This window comes from Pseudoliparis swirei, chromosome 23, assembly GCF_029220125.1.
Source record: "Pseudoliparis swirei isolate HS2019 ecotype Mariana Trench chromosome 23, NWPU_hadal_v1, whole genome shotgun sequence".
NCBI lineage: Eukaryota > Metazoa > Chordata > Actinopteri > Perciformes > Liparidae > Pseudoliparis > Pseudoliparis swirei.
Genome location: NC_079410.1, coordinates 19,789,371 through 19,811,870, shown reverse-complemented (window position 1 = coordinate 19,811,870; position 22,500 = coordinate 19,789,371). Strand labels below are relative to the sequence as shown.

Sequence of the window (22,500 nt, the reverse complement as noted above, 5' to 3'; positions counted from 1 at the left end):
TTTAAAGAAATCTGTAATTTCTTTTATGTTTGAGGTGCTTTATATATGTATTTCCTCATAGTCCTAGGCAATAATGCTACACAATAAATAGAATGCTTCAATCGACACCGTGATCGGTATTATCGGATCGGCAGATACTGATTTCAGTGATCGGTGATCGGTGATCGGCACAAAAAACCTGATCGGTGCATCTCTAGTATATATACATGTATCTATGTATATATAGATATATATGTATGTGTATATATATATGTATATGTGTATATACTAGGGCTGTGAAACGATTACAATTTTTAATCGGGTTAATCACAGGTTTTTGTGGATTAATCATGATTAATCACATATTACCGATATTCTCGGTATATTTTGTGAGAACATAGAGATTTATGACAAAAGACGGATATATACATTTATACATTCTTCTATACAATGGTGCTGCAACTCAGCAGTTATTTAGCAGTTTTCTTCCATATGGAACATTAATACATCTTCATCCTAAACAGAATGTTTAACCCTCCTGTTACCTTTCGGGTCAATTTGACCCCATTCAATGTTTAATGTCGGTGTTCTTTGGGGTCAATTTGACCCCAGGCTGTTTTTCACTGTGTCAAACATATAAGAAATATCAACTTTTTTATTTATTTAAAGGGCTATTTAGGTTGTCAACAAACAAACATAAAGTACCTCACACTTAAACTTGGGAAGCAATATTAATTCTAATAATTATCTGGAGGTTTTAATTGCTGGGGTCAAATTGACCCCGAGGGTAAAATATGTTAGTAAATGTAAAGGTAACAGGAGGGTGAAACAGAACATTTTTCTCTTGTTTGTCAACCATTAACTCCACCATGATACAATCTAAAGGTGGACAGATTGACAAGTGACTTTTTTTTTGCTCGTTCCGATGCGCGCACGGAGCTCTGTGGCGCGCGAGATGGAGATCGATAAGTGTTAACGCAACGCGAAGAGACAGAAATGACACGCTGCTGTGGAGATACGATCAACAACAGACGTTTAGTTTAATAAAAGAACAAAGACGTGCTATAGAGAACATGTCAGGGGGCGGGCCAATTCAAGATTCAAGATTCAAGATGTTTTATTTGTCACATACACACACAGGGTGTGCAGTGAAATGAAAGTGGCAATGCTCAGCAGGAATGTGCAACAAGTACACACTATTTACAATAAAAACAACACAATATTTACAGTAAGTGTGTGTGTGTGTGTGTGTGTGTGTGTGTGCCTAAGAGGGGCAGTTGTGTGGGTCTATGTGGGGGTCCTGGTGAGGTCGGAGTTCACAGTCCTGATGGCCTGAGGAAAGAAACTCCGTCTCAGTCTCTCTGTTCTTGCAGCGTGACTACGGAGGCGCCTGCCTGACCGCAGCAGCTGAAACAGTCTGTTGTTGGGGTGGTGAGGATCCTTCATGATCCTGCCGGCTCTGGTTCTGCACCTCCTGGTGTACAAGTCCTGCAGGGTGGGGTTCAATAGTGCGTTCAGCCGAACACTACTCTCTGCAGAGCCTTCCTGTCCTGAGCGGAGCAGTTGCCAAACCAGGCTGTGATGCTTCCTGTCAGGACGCCTCTACAGCTCCAGAGTAGAAGGACTGAAGGATCCTCTGGGAAACTTTAAATTTCCTCAGCTGCCTGAGGTGGTAGAGGCGCTGCCTTGCCTTTCTCACCAGAGTGTCTGTGTTCGTTGACCATGTCAGATCCTCGGTGATGTGGACTCCCAGGTATTTATACCGCCACCCTCTCCACAGTAGTCCGTTAATCCCCAGTGGTGAGTACGTCCTCTGTTGTTGTACCTTCCTAAAGTCCACAATCAGCTCCTTAGTTTTGGTGACATTCATGATGAGGCTGTTGTCCTGGCACCAGAGTGACAGATCAGCAACTTCCTCCAGGTAGGCCTTCGCCGTTGTCGGAGATCAGGCCCACCACCACTGTGTCATCCGCAAACTTGATGATGGTGTTGAGCTGAACCTGGCCACACAGTCATGTGTGTACAGGGAGTATAGTAGGGGCTGAGGACGCAACCCTGGGGATCCTGTGTTCAGGGTGAGGGTTTGAGGTAGTCTGCCCACCCTGACCACCTGTGGCCTGGCGGTCAGGAAGTCCAGGATCCAAGCACAGGGGTGTTCAGTCCCAGCTCAATCAGCTTGCCGGCCAGTCTGGAGGGACTATGGTGTTGAAAGCTGAACTATAATCAATGAACAGCAGTCTCACATAGCCCCCCCTCTGGCTGTCCAGATGAGAGAGTGTGGTGTGCAGCACCTGGGAGACAGCATCATCCGTGGATCTGTTTGGGCGATAAGCAAACTGCAGCGGGTCCATGGAGGAAGGAGGAAGGCGCAGATGTAGTCCTTTATCAGCCTCTCAGCATTTCATGACCACCGAGGTGAGGGCCACCGGTAGTCATTCATACATGCTGGAGAAGCATTCTTGGGCACAGGGACAATAGTGGATCTCTTGAAGCAGGCGGGGACCACGGACTCAGCCAGGGAGAGGTTGAATATTGTGGTGAACACTGGAGCTAGCTGGTTAGCACAGGTCTTCAGTACTCGCCCAGATATGCCATCTGGACCTGCAGCTTTCCTGGTGTTCACCCTCAACAGAGCCCTCCTCACACTGTGCTCGGTCAATCTCTTTAATGTCATGCGATCTACCAACACGACGCCGCGATCGACGTGTTGAGACCCCTGATCTACAGGAAGTAAAAGTCGGAACAAGGTTTCCGTAGGTGAACCTGCGGAAGGATCATTACCGATGAACAGACCGTCTGCATGAGAGCGGACAGAGTTCAGATTGAAGTGGTGTATTGGAAGCTCATTTTGCAAGTGACTTTTTTTTCGTCCCGACGACCAACAACAGAAGGATTGGAAGCTCATTCTGCGCATGCGTTAAATGCGTAAAAAAATAAAAAACTAGTTAAACCTGTAATTTAATTAACTGAGTTAACGCGTTATTTTTCACAGCACTAGTATATACATACATGTATGTATATATATATGTATGGATATATATGTGTATATACATACATGATGTACATACTCTGTGTGAAGTTTTGTCTTTGAAAAGAAGAAGAAAAAAATTTCATTAATCGCGATTAATGAATTTCAAAATGTGCGATTAATTAGTTAATTTTTTTAAATCGATTGACAGCCCTAATATATATATATACTGTATATATGCCAAGCCCAAAAAGTAGGAAAATTATGGAGTTACCAATAATAATGAGCCGTGACCTACATGTTTTGTGTTTTCTTACTTTCTCCTCTCTGCTCCCCCAGCTGGTTCAGTCCTGCGCCGCCCCCCCCTCAGGCGCTCAGTACCCCCCCACAGTGCTCTGCGGGGCCGCCCCCTCCTCTCCCTTCGTGGTCAACCCCTCTCCCGGACCACTGCTGCCTCTCATGACCTTCAGGAGCAACACGGAGGCAGTGGCTCTTGGTGAGGAAGCCTCCATATGCATGTGGATGGACCCTCAGGTTCCCTTTACATCGTTGAGATATTATGTGTCGCATTTAATCGATTTCCATTGTTTTGTGTTGAATAAAACAGATTAATGCTTCAACTATTGTGCCACAGTAACGCTCTCTGTCCGACACAGGGAACCACAGCCCTCACGGCCAGGCAGCCTCCATCTGGACTGAAGACCTCACCCTGGCTTTGGAGACGGCTAAGAGGTACCTCCTTCTTTACTCTTCCTCCTCTTCTTCGTATCTATAGTTTTTCTTAAATCTTCCTATTATTATAATTTTTATTTAAAAGGGACCATTTTAAAACATAAAATGTCACCATTTGATGATCTGTACCAGGTTGTAGCGACACAGCTAATTTGCAACTGTAGTCCATTGACAGACCATAAAAAACATACATGTACATATATAACTATAACGGGCATTCGGTAGAGCGCATACCTTCGCATATCACAAGATTGGCATTGAATTATGAACATGTTGGCATTAGTTGCATGCCAATTGGATAAAAATTGACCGTGCTATGGTAAAAAGAAGATTTTGAACTTTTCATGTCCTTGACCTTTGACCCGATTGATCCCAAAATATAATCAAATGGTCCCCGGATAATAACCAATCATCCCACCAAATTTCATGCGATTCAAGAAGATTTCGACCTTTTCATGACCTTGACCTTTGACCCGATCGATCCCAAAATCTAATCAAATGGTCCCCGGATAATAACCAACCATCCCACCAAATTTCATGCGATTCGGTTTAAAACTTTTTTTGTTATGCGAGGAACACGCATACAAATAAATAAATAAATACACGGCGATCAAAACATAACCTTACGCATTTTCAATGCGAAGGTAACAAACGTAAAACAATAACAAACATAAAAACAATAACAAACAGTCCAGGATAAGACGCACTACAACAGTTTATGTGGTAAGAAGAACAAAAAATACACACAATGCGAAGCTACAGTACAGCACATTTAAAGTAAGTAATACATACTATTAAAAGTCAGTAATAAAAAACATATTAAGTAATAAAAACCATTAAATCTTCCACTTTCTTTGACGGTCTTCTTCCAAATCACCTTTTTTGTCTTGAAAATGTTCACTGCAGTGCAAGTTTCCTATCTCTCCTTCTCTCCTCACATTTTCTCCTGTATTGTCTTTACAGGGTGAAATTTACAATTAATTATAGGCAGCGTAAAGACCGGAACGTCCATTTCGTAGCTAACTGCTGCAGTATTTGTTTCCTGTTCGCCATCTTCTCCCTGAAACACTTTTATAGACTTTTGAGACGTCCAACTTTCTTTCAGTCCCTGCTGATGTCCTCTCCTCCCTCCTCTCTCCTCAGTCTCTCCGTTGGCTTGGTGTGGGTGAATTCCCACTCGGTGTCTGACCCCTGTCTGCCGGTCTCCGGTCACAAGGACAGCGGCACCTGCACTGACGGAGGACAAGAGGTACGTACGGCTGTTTGTGACTTCTTCACCGGGCCGAGCAGAACCTAACGACGCGCTCTCCGCTCTCTGCCAGGGTCTGTACCAGTTTCTACTCCCGTCCTCGTCTTCCTCCCCTCTTCCTCGCTCCTCCCCTGTCTCCATGGACTACGCCAAGTTTGGAACAGCAGCGTCCCCGGCTGCTATCATTCCTGATGATACCAACCCTGCCAGGTGGGTTTATAATGCTTTTTTCCTCTCTTTAAAAAAAATGTCATGTTCATACAGTATCACAAGGCATCATAGCTGCAATATTAGCTCATTACTTATGTATTAATGTAAGTATCAGGGCTGTACCAAATATCTCTTTTTTTATTTTAAACTTTTATTGACTTTTTCGTATTATGGTGTCATCACACCAAAGAATCCTTGATAAATATTCTCAATTTATTTTCATCAGTGCGCCTCCCTTTGTGAGAAGTGAAAATAATGTTTTTTAAAAAGGCTGAATACCAATGAATATTTTGTTCTATAGAAACCTTTTAGATTATACAATGTTTTGGAGTCATTGGAAATGTTTGGCAGTCTAATTATAATAATGTAATATAAAATATAAACTAATCTTTATCCCCAACTGTGATAAAATAGAATAGGGGGGGGGGGGTAATTATTTTAAATAACAGCATACATTATTACATGATTGAGGATACATATCGGCCCACTTTTTATTTTATTTACATTTATTTAACCAGGAAAATCCTCATTGAGATTTATAATCTCCTCTACAAGAACGTCCTGGCCAAGACAGCAGCAGCACATTAAACAAAGTTTCAGACATACAACGTAAACCAGTGACAGGTCACGTGCTTCCTCAATCCTCTCCTCCTCCTCTCCTCTCCTCCCATCAGCGCTCCGAAGGTCCACCTGCAGTTCGTCGGCGGTAAACCGTGTAAATCGGTGTCTGGCTGCAGTGTGGCTGTGCGGCCACCAGGGGGCGCCACTGTGTTAGCCTACTGTCCCGATGGAGGCCGGAAAGACGTCCGCAACGCCGTGGAGGCCGCAGTCAAGGTTCAGCCTGGGTGAGAGCTTGTTATGAGGGCTGATGTTCACCCTCTCCGGGGTTGTTCAGTGGAACATGTTCGTCCAGTCTCGTGACTCATCGATTCTTTATCTGACGGAGGTGTGTGTGGTATGTCTCTGGCTCAGCTCTCCTGCTGCGGGGGTTAAATATTTACAAATCACCTGCTGCAAATATGTCCACCCATAGTGTTACATTCTTTTTTGTTTTTAGGCAATATAAACTGTTGCAAGGGAAGATATTAAACTGAGTGATGATAAATAACACAAAAGCAACAACATTTGCTCGCACACGAAATACAGAGCAAATTATTCAACGATGGTTGAAACACCCTTTTTTTCATTCTTAAAATATTTTTAAAATGTTTTGTCGAGACAGATTGAACCTGTACGTTTTGCCCGAAATGCAAACTTTTGTAGGTGAAAGTTTTAGACATTATTTCATGTTGTTAGACAATGGCACTCCCTCTGTTCAATCCAGAGGCGCCAACGTATCTCCCAACCCAGTGGGCTGTGCGTTTTTATTACCAGTCAAAGTCCAACTTGAGAAATGTAATTAGTCATACGCAGAACATAAACAAAGCACGTGATGATGCTGAAATCCGATAAACATCCGGCTCTTCATGTCGGTACCCGTAAACCATTACAAGTACAGTATGAGCTCAGTGTGTCTGCAGGACACTTCTTAACCATCATTCCCAGTTTAGATAGCTTAACCTAAATAATGGTAAAGATATACATATATATATATATATATATATATATAACTTGTCTTTCTTTCTTCCCCTCCCGTAGCTGGATGAAAAAGAGTCCGTCTGCACGCGCTCAGTCTCTCTACTCTCTGGCCAAGGGCCTGGAGGCAAAGAGGCGGGACTTAGCGGCATCAATCAGCGTCCAGACCGGCCTCTCAATGGACGAGGCTGATGAGGAGGTGGAGCTGAGCATCGCCCGGCTCAGTGATTGGGCAGCTTACTGTGACAAAGTGCAAGGAGGATCTCCAGTAAGGCTTTTTTTAAATTGTTCTAGAAGACCAATAGTTCTACAATGTGATGTAGTGGGGTCGGATGCATGTGTAATTTTTCTCAGTCATTTCAAATTGGTGTTAAAGTTTGGTTTTCACTTCTAAGTTGAAGTTTAGGGTCTATAGAAAAATTTGAGTCCGAGTGTCAAACACACAGATAAAAAATGGCCTCTAGGGGGCGCCGCAAAATATGTAAACTGCTACAACTTTTGATTAGATTAACCAAATTTAACAAATGAGGTATGTATGGATTCAGAATTAAAAGGAGAAACTGGTATGCTAAGCATTTGGTGACCAGATAAAAATAAATACACTTTTAGCCCAAAATATTACATGGACACAAGCGAAATTATGCTTTTTTAAAGATAAAGTCTGAAAATATCCTCACAGTTGCTAAGGAATTTTACTTTTAATGTTATTTCACAAGTCAAGACTGTGTGGTGATTAAACTGAAATTGAAATGCTCCTCACTCTTCTATTCTATGCCCTAGGAGGCACCGCAAAATGTAGTAACAGCCATGAACTTTCTATGTATTGATTTAGGATCAGGTGTCTCAACTTTTTTCAGTCAGTCAATCAATCAATCAATCAATCAATCAATCAAGCCAACAAGCCATCATTTTATTCACAAGAAATTTTCACAAAAGAACTTTATATCTGGAAGAAAGTAAATCAATAACAATAAGAAGATAAACAATAGTTTTTCTGGCATTCAAAAAATGAACAGAGGACCATAGGGCTAACATTTATTCTGAGAACTTCACTCTACAATGATAACTATAATTTACTTCTTTGATTTATTCTATGTCAGTCTTAGAAGTTCTGACATGTGCACTTGCACAGACGTGTGCACTTTAACCGCCTTCATGCACTTGCACCGAGAACTGGCAGGTCGACTTGTACAAGTACTTGTACAACCACACTTCACATCTAGTTGTGTCGTCTTTGGCAAGTGGTATCGTAGTCCAAATGGGAAGAAGTTTGCTGTCCTCTTCTTTCCACCCATGGTCAGTGGGGTTGTTGTCAGGCATTATAGACCTAAATGAATGAATACATAAATGCATGGATTTTGTGATTATATAGTACTCAAATCCATACAGGTGCATACTTACATGTGGGCTGTTGTCCAGATGCTTGCTTGGAAGACACTCCTTTTGAGATGTAGATCCAAAGCATCCATTGTTGGGGGGATTCTTTCAACATCCCTCGTCTTCTGTGAGAATAGCCTCATTCGAAGATCAACATCATTTTCCTCATTTGATTCACTGGAGTACAGCCTACAGACAAAGTTTACTGCAACTTCTTTCAGCCTTGGAGAGGTTTGGAATGGAGTCTCAATGATGGTTGCGAACTCCTCTGTCAAGTGTGGAACTGTGCATCAATTTGCAGCAGGATCGCACCCTGAACTTGAAAGAAGATGTGCTGTCTGATCCCGTGAATGCGTGGAAGAGAGCCATGGCTTTACATGTTTCTGTGCCCAGTTTTGTGGCGAGAGTGTTCAGGAGATCATTCTTGATGTCTTTCCAGTTTTGAAGCAGATCCAGATTTCTGCAGTTGCATTCAAAGCCTTGATATGATGGAAATTACTCAGCAGGATTACGACAACATCTGTGTCTCCAGTATAGACCATCCCAACTGATGCTGTTTGGAGGGCATGGAGAAGATGCACTAGGACACAGTGTCAGCTTCCTCGTGGTTGCAGCGATCCATTGGAGGACTGTTTCCAACATGGTGGACGCAATCATCTGCTGTTATGTAGACATCTTTGTCATCTGGGAACTGTCCATTTGTTACAAGCGCAGTTGACAGGAATGAAAACAGTTCTGTCTTATTATCCTCATTTGCCAGAAATGCCTGCCAATCTCTTGGGACTTTGGCAGTGCCAGAGATGCGTTGTCGGGTGCCTGATCCTCGCTTTTCTCTTGTTCCTCCTTTGATTGTCAAAGCACGATACTGGTCCCAGACGATGTCCACTCGTGTTGATCTTTTCAGGTCACGTTGAACTCTTGGGCAGAACACCTTGTCGAAGTAGGACTCAAAGGTCTTCCCTTGGACAGTCGTGCCAGGCAGTGAATGGATAAGTGCTCCACCATCAATGACAATGAAATCATAAAGATCTGGTGCAACTATCTCCTCACTGTCAGATATTCCTCCACTCTTAGGATTCCCCAGGATGTAAAACAACAAATCTGATTTCGTACAGGAGTTGAGGGATCCTTCGCATAACAATGCAGGTGGGTATGGCGAAGACTCGTGGCAGAAAAAATCTTCCAAATTCCCTCCGGCTTTCCAGCACAATGAAAGCTTTCCCATAAAGCTCTGCATGACGTTTGAAGTGCTGCATCCTCAGTTTAGCTGCTGTCTTCTTGCGTGTTTTCTTCTCATGGAACAACATCAAGTTGTTTCGCTTGATCGGAGCTGTCAGTGGTGTGTCATGTGAGTCCAGCACATTCTTTTTGAAGTTGTTGTACTGCTCTTGTCCCATTGACTCAACTTTAAGGACCGATGCTGCAGCGGCTGCAGACTCGCACACCTTGTTATCTAAAGTAACCAGGTCTTTACTGCTCTCCTCAAAGGGATTCCCATTGCTGAGCAACAGCTCCATCAGGTCTTTGGTGTGACGTTGAAAACGCTGCTGTGATGCTGATCCTTCCTCGTGATGAGGACGCCATTCGGAGTCATCACTGTCATTTACAGTGGTAAACTCTTCCAGGACACGGCTGATTTCCGGGCCTGTCACAATCCAGCGTTCCAACATGTCCGGGTTCTCTGTGAGGCCAATTATGCCACCCACTCCTTTGACCCTTTTGTTGGCTTGCTCGTGTTAGCTGAAAAGCGTCGATTGCTGCGAGTTACCGTCCAATGTCCCTTTTCGAACTCTGCCCGGATACTATCTGGGAGACAGTCCATGTCCTTTATAAAGACTGGAAGCCACCGGGCATAGTTATGATGGTCGAGAGCAAAGAACAGAGGAACAAGCTTCTGCAGGGTTGTGACCATGAGTTCGATCTTCCGTTCGCGATGTGCTCGTATGAACATGAAGATACTCTGTTGGTACTTGTACACAAGCAGCCAGAAGGAGAATGTTGGGCTCTCATGGGCAACTCTCTCAACCCAGTCCTCAAGGACCATCTCAGTTCCACTGTCCTCATAGGCTCGCTGTAGAAGGCTGTGGAGTACCACAACAGTAACTTGATGGGCATATCTTGTTCTCATTACATTGGATGCCTTCAGAAATGATGTGGCTGCTGCCACTGAATTCACTAGCCCAGCTTCTTTCAGGGCTTCAGGCCATCCTGATCCACGCAGAAGATCTCCCATGGTACTCCACAAAGCCATTTCAATGTGGAGCCCACCTAACATCACCACAAACTTGTCTTCTCCGAAGATGTCAGGGAAGGTCCACTGCATTTTTTTTGCAAGGTCATACAGGGGTTGGTCCACTACCATCACAGGGACTTGTTGTGGGTTGAGGTGCTCAGTGTTTTTCTTCACCAGGTTCATTCCATGGTGAGTCATTTCTGGGGTTGCTGCTTTGTCATGAAAAAGTGGCAGGAGGGCCTCAATGCTTTTTTCCGGCTGTCCAACAACATCAGATCGAGCAGCATGGAATGAAGACCACATTGTTGGAGTGCCACTTTCTAAATCAGAATTGACATAGAGGATGTCATTTACTGCCTTCATCCATGCCTCCTCATGCTGTCTCTCTGCATCAAATGAACCTCTCACCACTGGCTGCACAACTTTAACTGGAGGTTGGGTAACAAGATTCCGGCCCACAGGTGGTACAGATGTATACGAATGAGGCAGGATGGGTCCTACTATGCTGCTTTCTCCTGATTTCTTTGAGTTGATTTTCAGACATTCTTGGTGCAACCCAGGCTTCTCTGATGTAGGAAACTGAAATAGTGAAATCCCAGTTCCATGGAAGGATGAGCTTGCAGTGCGTGATGTGGGATTATGATCCAAGTTATCAAGGGCTGCAACTGTGAAAATTTGCCGACGCAAATTTGTAGGACAGACTATATCTGCATTCTTCCTGGTCTGTTGTGCAATGGCCTGTGCAAAGCAAACTTCCATGCTGAGGACCTTCTCATATGATACTGTGAGTTTATATTTGTGTAGCAGATTGACTAACATCTTGCTTCTTGTTTCCGAATGCAAATCAAGGGCAAGGAACACTGCAAGTGGAGGCTCACATTTCAAGTTTGTTGAAAGAGAGGTCATATTTAGCATGGCCACCTGACTCACAGACAGAGTCTGTCTGGAATTATCTTGATCTGTTGAGGATTTGGGTCCTGTGAGGAGATGGCGGAAGAAATACTTCATTTTCTGGGGAACAGACGTCTCTTCACAACCACTGGGAAATGAGCCATCAAATTTAAATGGAGTTTCATGATTAAAAACTGCTTTTCTGAGGATTGAAGCTGCCATTAGTAATGTGTGCGCTTCTTCATCTGGTGTTTGTGATGTGTCTGATATGATCTTCCTAGCAGTTTTCGAACACATAATGAAAACTCTGTCCCTGATACCTTTCTCCTCTGTCAAATCAGGGAAGTTCTTGAGGACTGTTTCCTTTAGGCGTGTCCGGTTCACGATTTTCTGGATACCATATTGTTTCAGTCTCTCAGTCATCATCTCTGTTAGATCTTGCAAAGCAAAGACTCTTCTACCCCCGCTAATTTCTTCTTTTATGAATTGTAGCAATTCATTTTCTGCTGTGATTTCAAGGTTTTCACTCACTGTGGTTTGTTTACAAATCACATTGTAACGGCGGTTAAACATTGTGTAGCATTTCAGATGATACTTTGCTTCAATAGCAACCAGATCTCCTTCTGCAAGGAGTGCCAGAATACGATCTTCTCCTAGTTTAACTGCCTTGTCATGTATCTCTTGGGTAAGTGATAATTTCTGGAAAGAATGGTCTACTGCATCTGTTTCTTTAGCACAGAAGAGACATAGATTGCGGTTAACAGGTTCTCCAGTCCGACAAGATCTTCTATTTACACCAGGCAATCCCTCACGGGCAGTGCGTTTTTTTGCGTGTTCAAATGCTGAGGATCTGTAAAGCTGACGACATGATTTGTGCCAGGATGCACGATTCTGCTGCATCAATTCTTCATCTGGAAGATCTACATCTGGGTGGGGAGCCGCACCAATAGCTCTAAACTGACTCACAAGGTTGATGATTTCTTTGTAGGCTCCCACTCTACGACTGGCAACTGGATTCGCAAGAGGGCAAACAAGTTGTTCCTCAGTTTCTTTTTGGCACAGAATGCACAATTCCCATTTTCTTGCCTCAGCCATCTCATAAAAACAGAATTCAAGCAGCCCATACCCTGCTTGTTGAACTCCTGTATTTTGTCAACAGGAAAGATAAAATATAATAGTTTTGTATTTACCTTTTTGTAACCAAATCAAACTTAAGTATGTTATGTAAAATAAACAGCTAAAAACCTAAAATTTACACAAGTGCAAGACCCAGTAGACCTATTCATTCCATCCTGCTGCCAGCATTAAAGTTAGCTTTAACTGGTGCTAGCAAAATGACTAATGTTAATGCTAGCTACTGTTTGGATTTATTAGCTACTAGCTGTGGTTGATATTTCACAATTTATCACACATTATTTGTCGTACAAGTTCATTAAAACATAACTTAGCATCCAAACATGTTCATTGTTGTTTTCTTACCTTCAACATACCAATATTGCCAGAGAGAAATTAGCACAGATGCTTGATTGTCAAATGAAGGAAATGTGTCTGCTAGTCTGCCCTCTTGTGGCAGTAGATGGCATAACTCTACTATAACCTTATTTTTCATGGATGAAAGCAGCAAAATAATTAAAAAGTGCAACAATAACAAAAGGCCTGCAAGTTGGGTGCTTCATATCACGTAGGCTATATGCAGCCATATTTGTGTACGGGTATCCTAGCTATGTTTGTGCTATAGGGATATTCTGAACACCAATCTTAAATCCAGTCGAGTCATTACACAGCCTTTATTTACAATAACTTTAAAAATCATGTTTCATAGCAACTTTGAGGACATTTCCAGACTATCTCCAAAAAAAGCATAATTTCGCTTGTGTCCATGTAATATTTTGGGCTAAAAGTGTATTTATTTTTATCTGGTCACAAAATGCTTGGTATACCTGTTTCTCCTTTTAATTCTGAATCCATACATACCTCATATGTTAAAATTGGATAATCTAATCAAAAGTTGTAGCAGTTTACATATTTTGCGGCGCCCCCTAGAGGCCATTTTTCATCTGTGTGTTTGACACTCGGACTCAAATTTTTCTGTAGACCCTAAACTTCAACTTGGAAGTGAAAACCAAACTTTAACACGAATTTGAAATGACTGAGCCTTATACGACCCCACTAATGGTAGTTAGGAGGCTCAGGAGCATTATTAATAAACTTCTTGTTGTGCTACTCTCTCTCCAGCCTGTGCCCCAGTCCGGCTCTGCGCTCTCCCTCCCTGCAGCCCTGGGGGTCGTGGGGGTCGTCCTCCCCGACGAGAGTCCCCTGCTCTCCATGGTGACGCTTCTCGGCGCGGCCGTCGGCAATGGCAACGCCGTCGTCATGGTCCCCAGTGAGAAGTATCCGCTCCCGGCCCTGGCTTTGATTCCGGCAAGTGATGAGATGTCGGAAACAAAAGTTTGATAAATGCTTCACAATAAAAGCATTTACCACAAAATATCAAATGTGCTGAAGCCAAAGAGAAGAGCAACGCAAATTACTAAAAGTGAAATTAGCAACAAGAACAAATGTCAATATTTTAAATTTAAACGACAGCGGGGTGAATGAAGCTTCGAGCTAGTCGGCACATTCCTGCCTCTAACCGGCGACATCAGTAATCGGACCTCCGAACACATGTGTAAGCCTGTATATATATCCATAAACACTGATCTTCCTCCTCCTCAGGTGCTCCAGTCTTCAGACCTGCCGGCAGGATTGGTAAACATCATTACAGGAAGTAGAGACCAGCTGACAGCGGCTCTGGCTACTCACAGCGTCATAAAGGCCATCTGGTACTGGGGCAGTGCAGAGGTGAGGACTAAACACGTACACCACTGTTTACATTTCAATTGGGGAGTAAACAACAGCCTGACCTCTTCATCATCTTCATCTTCCCCCCTGCTCTGTGTTTTGCTGCCGTAGGGCTGTCAGTACCTCCAGTACACCTGCACCAGCCCTCTGAAAACTCTGCGCCTGTCCCGCCAAAAGGAGGACGGCGTGAAGGACTGGGCTCGGTGTCATCCCTCGCTCCTGGAGGAGGTGTGGAGAAACGCCGTGCAGTGGAAGAGCGTCTGGATTCCGACTGCATAAAAAGACAAGAGGAGAAAGAAAGCTCGACAGCGCTTTAATGTCGGCCCGTAGAGTTCAGGTGTGACCTGTAAGCAAATGAGCTGTGGCCATGAGAATGTTGAGATGTCAGTAAATAAGAAATATCTTATGGCATTTATAAATGAACACGAAACTTTTAAAATGAAGGTAAAATAAGAACGAGTTACGAGAGAGCAGAATGAGATCACAGGAGGTTAAATATATTAACATATTCAAATGTTTTATTTTGAAAAAGAAATCAGAACGCAATGACAAATACAGGAATGTGTCACTTAAATGTGATAGTACGGCTCTTTGTGTGTAATATGGATTCACGGTGAAGGATCAGTGTTCAGGTCGCACAATACACAACAACAATACGACAATGCCTGCTCTTCAGTAGAACCGTATGACTTCCTACCTCTATCTATTGTTTATGTTTGTCTTTCCAGCCTGATTAGCACGTAGCGACGACAAACCCGGAGAGGAATTATGTCTGATCTACATATTCTTTTTCCTCCTGTGTTTTTAAGTACAGTGAATTATTCATTTTCTAAGTTCTTTAATTTAGTTTTTTTTAATAAATTTGTGAAAAGTTAAAAGGTTTCTTGTCAGACTAAACGCACTCGTGTTTTCTTCCAGGTGGGCTTTAATTTGTCCCGGCACTCTAAACACAAGGTTAATTTATTGTGCGTTTGCAGGTTATGTAACATTACTGTCATGTTTTCTTTTGGCTTTATGGGTAATTTAATCTGTACTAATCTGCCATCAGGGAAAACAGCTGTTTGTTAGTCATAAACAGAGGAGGGGAGGACATGTAGATAAGACTGCATCACCGGAAGGAGAGAGAATATCCTCTCATGCCTCTCAGGGCTTTTGTTAATCTCTGTTGTAAAAGTGGCAATTATAAAAATTAATTGTTTTACTGCAAATACATTTTTTTTTCAGTCTACAACCTGAAACCACATCTGCCTTCGAGTTATGTCTGTGACCAAGCAATTACACAATCTTCTGTCAACGTAGCACTACATATGCATATGTGCATATCTTTATCACTGGACTATAATATTGTAACCTTTCTGCACGCTAACATTCCTCGTGAAATGATTCCGTGTCTAAGTTCACTCTGAAACGTGTGTTTCTAGAGAATGACTCTGTGGTGTTTACTGTATAAAAGCCCAAATTAAAACGTCAATATTCAATCAAATCTCAACAGAGGAATTTATACCCTTTTTTCTCCACTAGTAAAATCCAGTGGGCAGACTTTGTTTAAATCAGCAACGTCATCGTCTACAGAACATCCTGTCTTGTTTCAGGATCCTTCTTTTTTAACTTTCGTGTTCCTTTTTTCCCCTCCAACTGCTTTTTGTCTGAGAAGTGTGTCACGCTCTTCGGTCACGAGGCTGCCCTCGGCGCTGTGGACTGTTGAGTCACAACGATGACTCGGCACAAAACCTCAGTTGAACTGGCACTTGTGTCTACAAGGTCGACGACTCGTGATACATGACTCAGCACCTAAAGATAAGCATGGGGTGCTTACTGAATTGCTGAGTCACTTTTCCCCTCCAAGTATAAGCATGTCGGATATAAAGTGAGATATTTCACTGTAATGGCTCAAAGGCGGAGTCACTGCAAAACATTCCTACTAGTTGGGAATGAAAAATGCACTCCGAATAATAATCACCATTAAAGTAGCAGTTTGAAAATGAAATGTAGTCGTTGTGGCCCTCAAGGTTCCACCTCGCTGAATGTGCCGTGTCACTTTATGATGGATGATGTATTGTACAATAATATACAAGAGCATGATAGTCCACATGTACACGAGGCCTAACCTCAACCCATCACCTCAGTGTGTGTTTGTTTTGAACTCGTGGAGTCAGTGTGCTACTTGATGTCACTTATCTGACTCGTGATAAGCACATATGAGCATGCATTAAAAACAGGAGGCGCTTTTAGAAGCACACGTTTAATTATGAACATTATGATAATGACTGACAGTATGCAAGTACAGCATTGTTCGAGGCTTTTCAGACACTGGCGTCTCGCAACAGGCCTGTGGTATTGAGTAATGCAATAAAAGAAAAAACACCTCTGTGTGGAAAAGACTTTGTCAGCAGTTTTTAGAGGTTGTGTTGTGTTCCGCGATCAAACCAGTTTGTATAGAGCCAAAGTTAAATACATAGCCAAGGTTTATAAGCGGTCTATAGTTGGCCTATTGATATATTGATAGATGGACATATAGGGAGTATTGGCCAACTATCCAGTGCTCGGTCGGTTTGTAGAGCGAAGGCAATCGACCAGAACTCAGTATATAATCAAGAGCTATGACACAAGTTATTTTGCAGCTTGGAAACAACAACAAAACAGTTTGGTCTAAATGTATCTTTTAATATGGTCGGATGTATTGTAGTTAATAGAATAACAGGGGAGGGATTTTTCCCCTTCATAAAAACTGGGGGGAAAAGATAGAAAAACCTAAATACTCTTACATAACGGGACAATTATTTTTACACACATAAAGTGCACACTCAACCAATTCTGTTTTTTTTATTTCAATTAAAACTATAATGCACTCTATTGTCTTTTAAGATAGAAAAAGTGCTTCGTCATTGCAGGTGTGAATCAATCAATGGGATTTACCCGAATGAGGAAGGGGGCGTGGGAGCAGCTGTCACGTGCTATCCGAGCTCAGTGATTGGCGGAAACGTGGAGAGTGACGTTGGTCATGTGCTCTGCACACGGGTATAAATATCAGGGAGAGGAGCGTCTTCCATTTTAGACAAGTAGTTCTTGCTTCAACAGTGTTTGAACGGAACTTCTTTCCTCGTCCCTCTTCACCCTCCATTCCGGAAACCAGAACAACCTTTTCTACTTCAACACTACCGAAAGTCGCCGTGAAGCTTTATTTTTGTACCAATTTACTAAGAAAAAAGAACCGAAACCCCTCAACTAACGCCAGTAAAATGGAGTCTCAGGTCCGTCAGAACTACCACCGCGACTCCGAGGCCGCCGTCAACCGGATGATCAACATGGAGATGTTTGCCTCCTACACCTACACGTCCATGGTGAGAGACGACACCTGCTCTTACTTTAATCTAGTAGTACGTATCGATGTCTAACTATCTGTATGTATTGTTTACTTAAAAAAAAAAAAGTAAGTAAAATAAATATATACACACTCAGGTAGTATACTAAAATTTTATTTTTTATTTTTGTGTGTTAGCATGCTGTTCATCTGATGGTTGCCATATGGGGAGTCTTATCCCCCACCCTCCACATAGAGTACAATTTGTTCAATCATGCTTAGGCTCTTTTTAATGTGTTTTGCCCGCTTCTCAACTCAATGCTTGTGTTCTAACCGACTAGACCTTCTAAAATCATGACTGATGTGGCTGACTACTACTTGGCTGCATAACTACTGTCTGTCACAACAACCTCTTTTCTTTTTTTTCAAATGTGACTTCTGCTGATAACCGGTTTTCTCACCACCTTCCTCCCCTCCTTACAGGCCTTTTACTTCTCCCGTGACGATGTGGCCCTCGAAGGCTTCGCACATTTCTTCAAGGAGAACAGCGACGAGGAGAGGGGGCACGCCGAGAAGCTGCTGGCCTTCCAGAACAGCCGCGGAGGACGCATCTTCCTCCAGGACATCAAGGTTGGTACAGACTGGAGACTGCCGCACGCTGTGCTTAATGTTTATAATGTGGTGACTGTTATAATTTACTTTTTCCCCCTCTGTAGAAACCAGACCGTGATGAGTGGGGAAGCGGGCTGGAGGCCCTGCAGTGCGCCCTGCAGCTGGAGAAGAATGTCAACCAGTCCCTGCTGGACCTCCACAAACTGGCTTCTCAGAATGGAGACCCACATGTAAGTCTGCGTTGGTGCTGAGAGGCTGCCTGAGAGGGTCCAGGCTGAACCACCATGTATGAGATGTCTTTGCGTGGAGTAATTCTCTCCCCTCATTTCTCAGATGTGTGACTTCCTGGAGACCCACTACCTAAATGAGCAGGTGGAGGCCATTAAGAAGCTCGGCGACTACATCACCAACCTAGCCCGCATGGACGCCAGCAAGAACAAGATGGCGGAGTACCTGTTCGACAAGCACACCATGAGCAAGAGCTAAATGTGCAAAGTCACAGGGTCGAGTCTGGAGTGGACACGAGTTGTGGTGTTTTTGTTTTGCATGTCATTTAAGCATTTATAGGTCATGACTTTGCCCTCATCGCCTTTATATCTTATGTGACATTTAGAACGACTACTGTGACTGACTGTTTCTTATCTGTTCCTAATCTCAATAAACATTTTGCGCTGGGCTGTGGTGTCTGACCTGCATCTGTTTAAATGAGTCTAGTGTTTACACTTTTCAAACTAGGAGCCCTAGTTAAATTGTTGGGACAACTCAATCTTGCAAATCGTAACTCCCTTGTAATCTGCTTATCAATGACTACACTTCTGAAATCCTACAAGAGTCAAAGAGATTTCTCTATTCCTATTTTCTTTTATATTTCACTCTGTTCAACCAAGTGATTGTCCGGATTCCTCCTGAGCTACATTTTCTTAACTGAATAATCTAAGGAAATAAAAAATTGCACATACCACTACATAAGTTAATTCTACTTAATTAACTTAAAGTGGTAAAAGTTTATAATTTAGTAAATTGAAACCACTTTCCAAGTAAAAGACTGACATTTCAATGTTTACTGTCTTGAAACCAGATGTGTCAGTCAGCCTTTATTGAGCAACATGTTATAGCGCCAAGTATTTAGAAATGTCTTTTACTATGGAAATTTGTGTTGAAACGGTAACACAAATTGTGTTTTATTTCTTTATCCAGTCAGTATCATTCCTTGTTTTCCAATCAACACAAATCAATGAATAGACCTGTATCTTGCAAATGTGTTGTAGCCTAATGTATTTTTATTCAGAGGCAACATATTTTTGAATATCCATTTATCCATACCGTATACATAATTTGTATACTGATACACTTTTATTTGTTTAATATTTGACCGTTTCATGTAATCTTGTGATTCAAAGAAGCATTTTTTTCGGCTTCTATAAAATAAGGGATAACTATATGGGATTGCAAATAGTGGATAACGGTGTTTGCCTCTTACTATGACGTGAGGCATAAATATTAATCTACAGATATGTGAATGTGTTAAACAAAGCAAAGCACGACAGTAGTCTCTCAGCTGTCAGCAACGATTCATAAATATCCGGTTCACTTCCAAAACAAGGCCGACAGCAAGCAGTCGCAGCCGGAAATGACGTATTTTACGGAGCTCTTCGTTGGATGGACGTTACTAAGTCATTCAAATGAATTATAATAAACTACTTAAATTGTCTTTTCTCTTGTTCACTTGACAGCTGTACAGTTCGTTGTTTTTCTTCAGTTTGTTTATCCATGTGTAACTTTATCGGTTTTTTTTGTGGCCGGAAGTAGCTACACGTTAACTTGACTGTCTATTCAAATACATGATATAGCGCCCTCTAGTGTACGTCAGTCAACATCTTCGTATAAATACTGTGGATATTATGTTACATACAGGCAGTGAAAGAACAGCAAACTATGAACGGAGCGTCCCGGTGTTTCCTTTTAATCACGTAATAAAAGTGCTCGTTTCGGCTTTATAACGTTATTGATGAAGCTTTCCTGATGCATGTAGCTTATAGCCACTTGATTTGAAATAATTAGTTAGTTACTTAGCAGATTAAGGTTATCAGAAAAAATATACTCAATTAATAAATGAAGTGTTATATATTATATATTAAAACGAGCAATGAGCAATTATACTTGGGCTAACACACATGGCAGTGATTTGTGTAAAACTATTTGTACACTCAACCAATTCTTTATTTGATTTTCAATTCAAACGATAATGCATTCTATTGTCTTTTGAGATAGTAAAAGTTATTCTTAATTGCAGGTGTGTCCAATTAATGGAATATGAAAACTGGGGATACACGAATGAGGAAGGGGGCGGGGCGTTCACGAACGCATCCTTTGTCGAGCTATCTGAGCTCAGTGATTGGCGGAAACGTGCCGTGACGTCCCGCGTGTCACGTGCTCAGCGCAGAGGTATAAATAGGAGTGAGGGGAGCATCTTTCATGACTCACAAGTGGTTCTTGCTTCAACAGTGTTTGAACGGAACTTCTTCCCTCGTACTGCTTCAGCTAGCACGGACACGAGCGAGAAACTTGTGCCAGTAAAATGGAGTCTCAGGTCCGTCAAACTACCCGCGACCCCAGGGGTAAGGAATAACTGGGAATGTTTTTAAAATAATCCTGGTGAGGCATGCTTTTCTTTAACTGTTATATGATGTTCAATTTATTTATTTTAAAAAAAAACCCCTTGGGTTATTTTAAAGGAAAATTTCTTCTCTTTTGTTTTATAAATAACTTTGGCCCGTGCTGCTTCTTTTTTCCACTTTTTTTGTGGTTTGGGAAATTGCTTTTCCCCCCCCACCTTTCCCCCTTAACCTTTTAAAAAGTATTTGGCCCCCCCAAACTCCATTTTTCAACGACAGACAAGAAGTCCGACCCGGACGCATAACCGTTTGTCACAACCCAGTGTGCTTGTAAAACCCCTCCCTCCCTTTAATTTACTTTCCCGGACGATGTGGTGAAGGTTTACCTTCAAAGGGCAGCGGAGAGGAGAACACGCGGACTCTGGCCCTTTCCCAAAAGGGAGGGCACTTCCCCCAGGCTAAGGGGTCAGCTGAACCCCATGTTTAATGTTTTTTGAGTATTTTCTCTATTTTATTTGTTCCCCTTTTTAGAAAAAAACCTAATGGGGGCGGTGGAGGCCCTGAGTCGCCCCCACTAAAAACAACCAGCCCCTTTGGGCCCCACAAACGGCTTCCAAAATGGAGACCCCCCCTGTAAGTCGGTTGGTCTGGAGGTGGAGAGGGTGGTGTGTTGAATGTCTTTGCAGTAATTTCCCCTCATTTCTAGATTGGACTTCTGGAGACCCACTCCTAAATACAGGTGGGGCCTTGAACTGCTTAAATAGGTGGACACAAACAAGAGGGGGAGTATGTTGAAACCAATGGGAAACTAAATTGGGAATGGTCAGGAAAAGATTTTTTTTTTTAAATTTCTTTTTAAAAAGGTTCCCAAAGGGGATTTCTTTTTTTTTGTTTTTTTTTTTATTTTTCTGTTTTTCAAACCCAAAGTGAAATTGTTGGGGAAATTTCCTTTTTCCCGAAAGCCTTAAAAAAAAATTTTTTCCCTTTTTGGGAAAATGAATAATCTAAGGAAATTTAAAATTGCACATACCACTACTTAACTTAAATTGGTAAAAGTTTATAATTTAGTTTCATTGTATTTACCTTCAAAAGCAGGTTAAGATACTTTCTGCCTTTACTAACGGTTTTTGTGTATTGTAAAAATAATCCCCATCAGAGGCACATTCCAGGAGGTTATACTTCCAGCAGGAGTGGGGCACTAGAACACCCATGGATGTCTGGGATGGCACGGGGGACTTGAAAGCACTGTTCACCTCCTGATCCTGCATTAATGGAAAAAAGGTGTTACCCGGGTTGTCCTGGGCCCGCCCTCAAAATTTGGGGTGAGAAAACTGTCAAAAAATCCCAAAACATTTTAAAGTAAAAAATTTTTGACGGCTAAATGTGTAGACCGGTCCAACCATGTTAAAGTGAAAAAATAAATATGCCATTATCAGGGGAAACTCCTTTTCCTTAATTTTGACGGATTAAAAACATTTTTGTTTTCAAAACCCCACATTATGAAAGAATTTTGGACAAATGTGGGAATTTTTAGTCAGAAATTTTACCCAAGGCAGGGCCGCTTTTCCCAATGGGCCCCTTTTAACTTTGAAGTCCTTTTTAGATTTTTGAAATTTTTTAATATCTAAATAAAAAAATATTTTTAAAAGAAATTTATCCCAAAAACCACCAAAAGACTGATCACCTAACATTTTTTTTATGATAATATACTGTATCTTTCCCAAAGGGCCCTTTTAAATTTTAAATAAAGGGAAAACCTTTTTAAAGCTGGCACCAAAAAATTTTACTTTTTAGAAAAAATATATTTCAAGATACAACTGTTACAAAAGTGTATATGTTTAATATTTTATTCATAGCTTTTTTCTTTTTTGCGGGTTTCCCGACCTGTCTCCGGTTTTGATTTTAGAAAAACATGGT

General features: G+C 42.0%; 2 protein-coding genes across 2 annotated transcripts in view; both read left to right on the top strand.

The window, feature by feature from the left end:
* aldh16a1 (aldehyde dehydrogenase 16 family, member A1) overlaps positions 1-15,544 on the top strand; it is a 20,318-nt gene extending 4,774 nt beyond the window's left edge. The window contains exons 9-17 of the mRNA XM_056408174.1: positions 3,287-3,443; positions 3,604-3,679; positions 4,823-4,928; positions 5,002-5,138; positions 5,813-5,983; positions 6,777-6,981; positions 13,450-13,635; positions 13,930-14,055; positions 14,167-15,544. Of these exons, the coding sequence (XP_056264149.1) occupies positions 3,287-3,443; positions 3,604-3,679; positions 4,823-4,928; positions 5,002-5,138; positions 5,813-5,983; positions 6,777-6,981; positions 13,450-13,635; positions 13,930-14,055; positions 14,167-14,334 (1,332 nt within the window). The 3' untranslated portion in view covers positions 14,335-15,544. The remainder of the gene's footprint in view (positions 1-3,286; positions 3,444-3,603; positions 3,680-4,822; positions 4,929-5,001; positions 5,139-5,812; positions 5,984-6,776; positions 6,982-13,449; positions 13,636-13,929; positions 14,056-14,166) is intronic.
* A 1,571-nt stretch (positions 15,545-17,115) lies between these two features.
* On the top strand, positions 17,116-18,643 carry LOC130188131 (ferritin, liver middle subunit). The gene is made up of 4 exons (XM_056406258.1): positions 17,116-17,396; positions 17,840-17,986; positions 18,073-18,198; positions 18,302-18,643. Exons 1-4 carry the CDS (start codon positions 17,295-17,297, stop codon positions 18,452-18,454), a joined length of 528 nt encoding a protein of 175 aa, XP_056262233.1. The 5' UTR covers positions 17,116-17,294; the 3' UTR covers positions 18,455-18,643.
* The last annotated feature ends 3,857 nt before the right edge of the window (positions 18,644-22,500 follow it).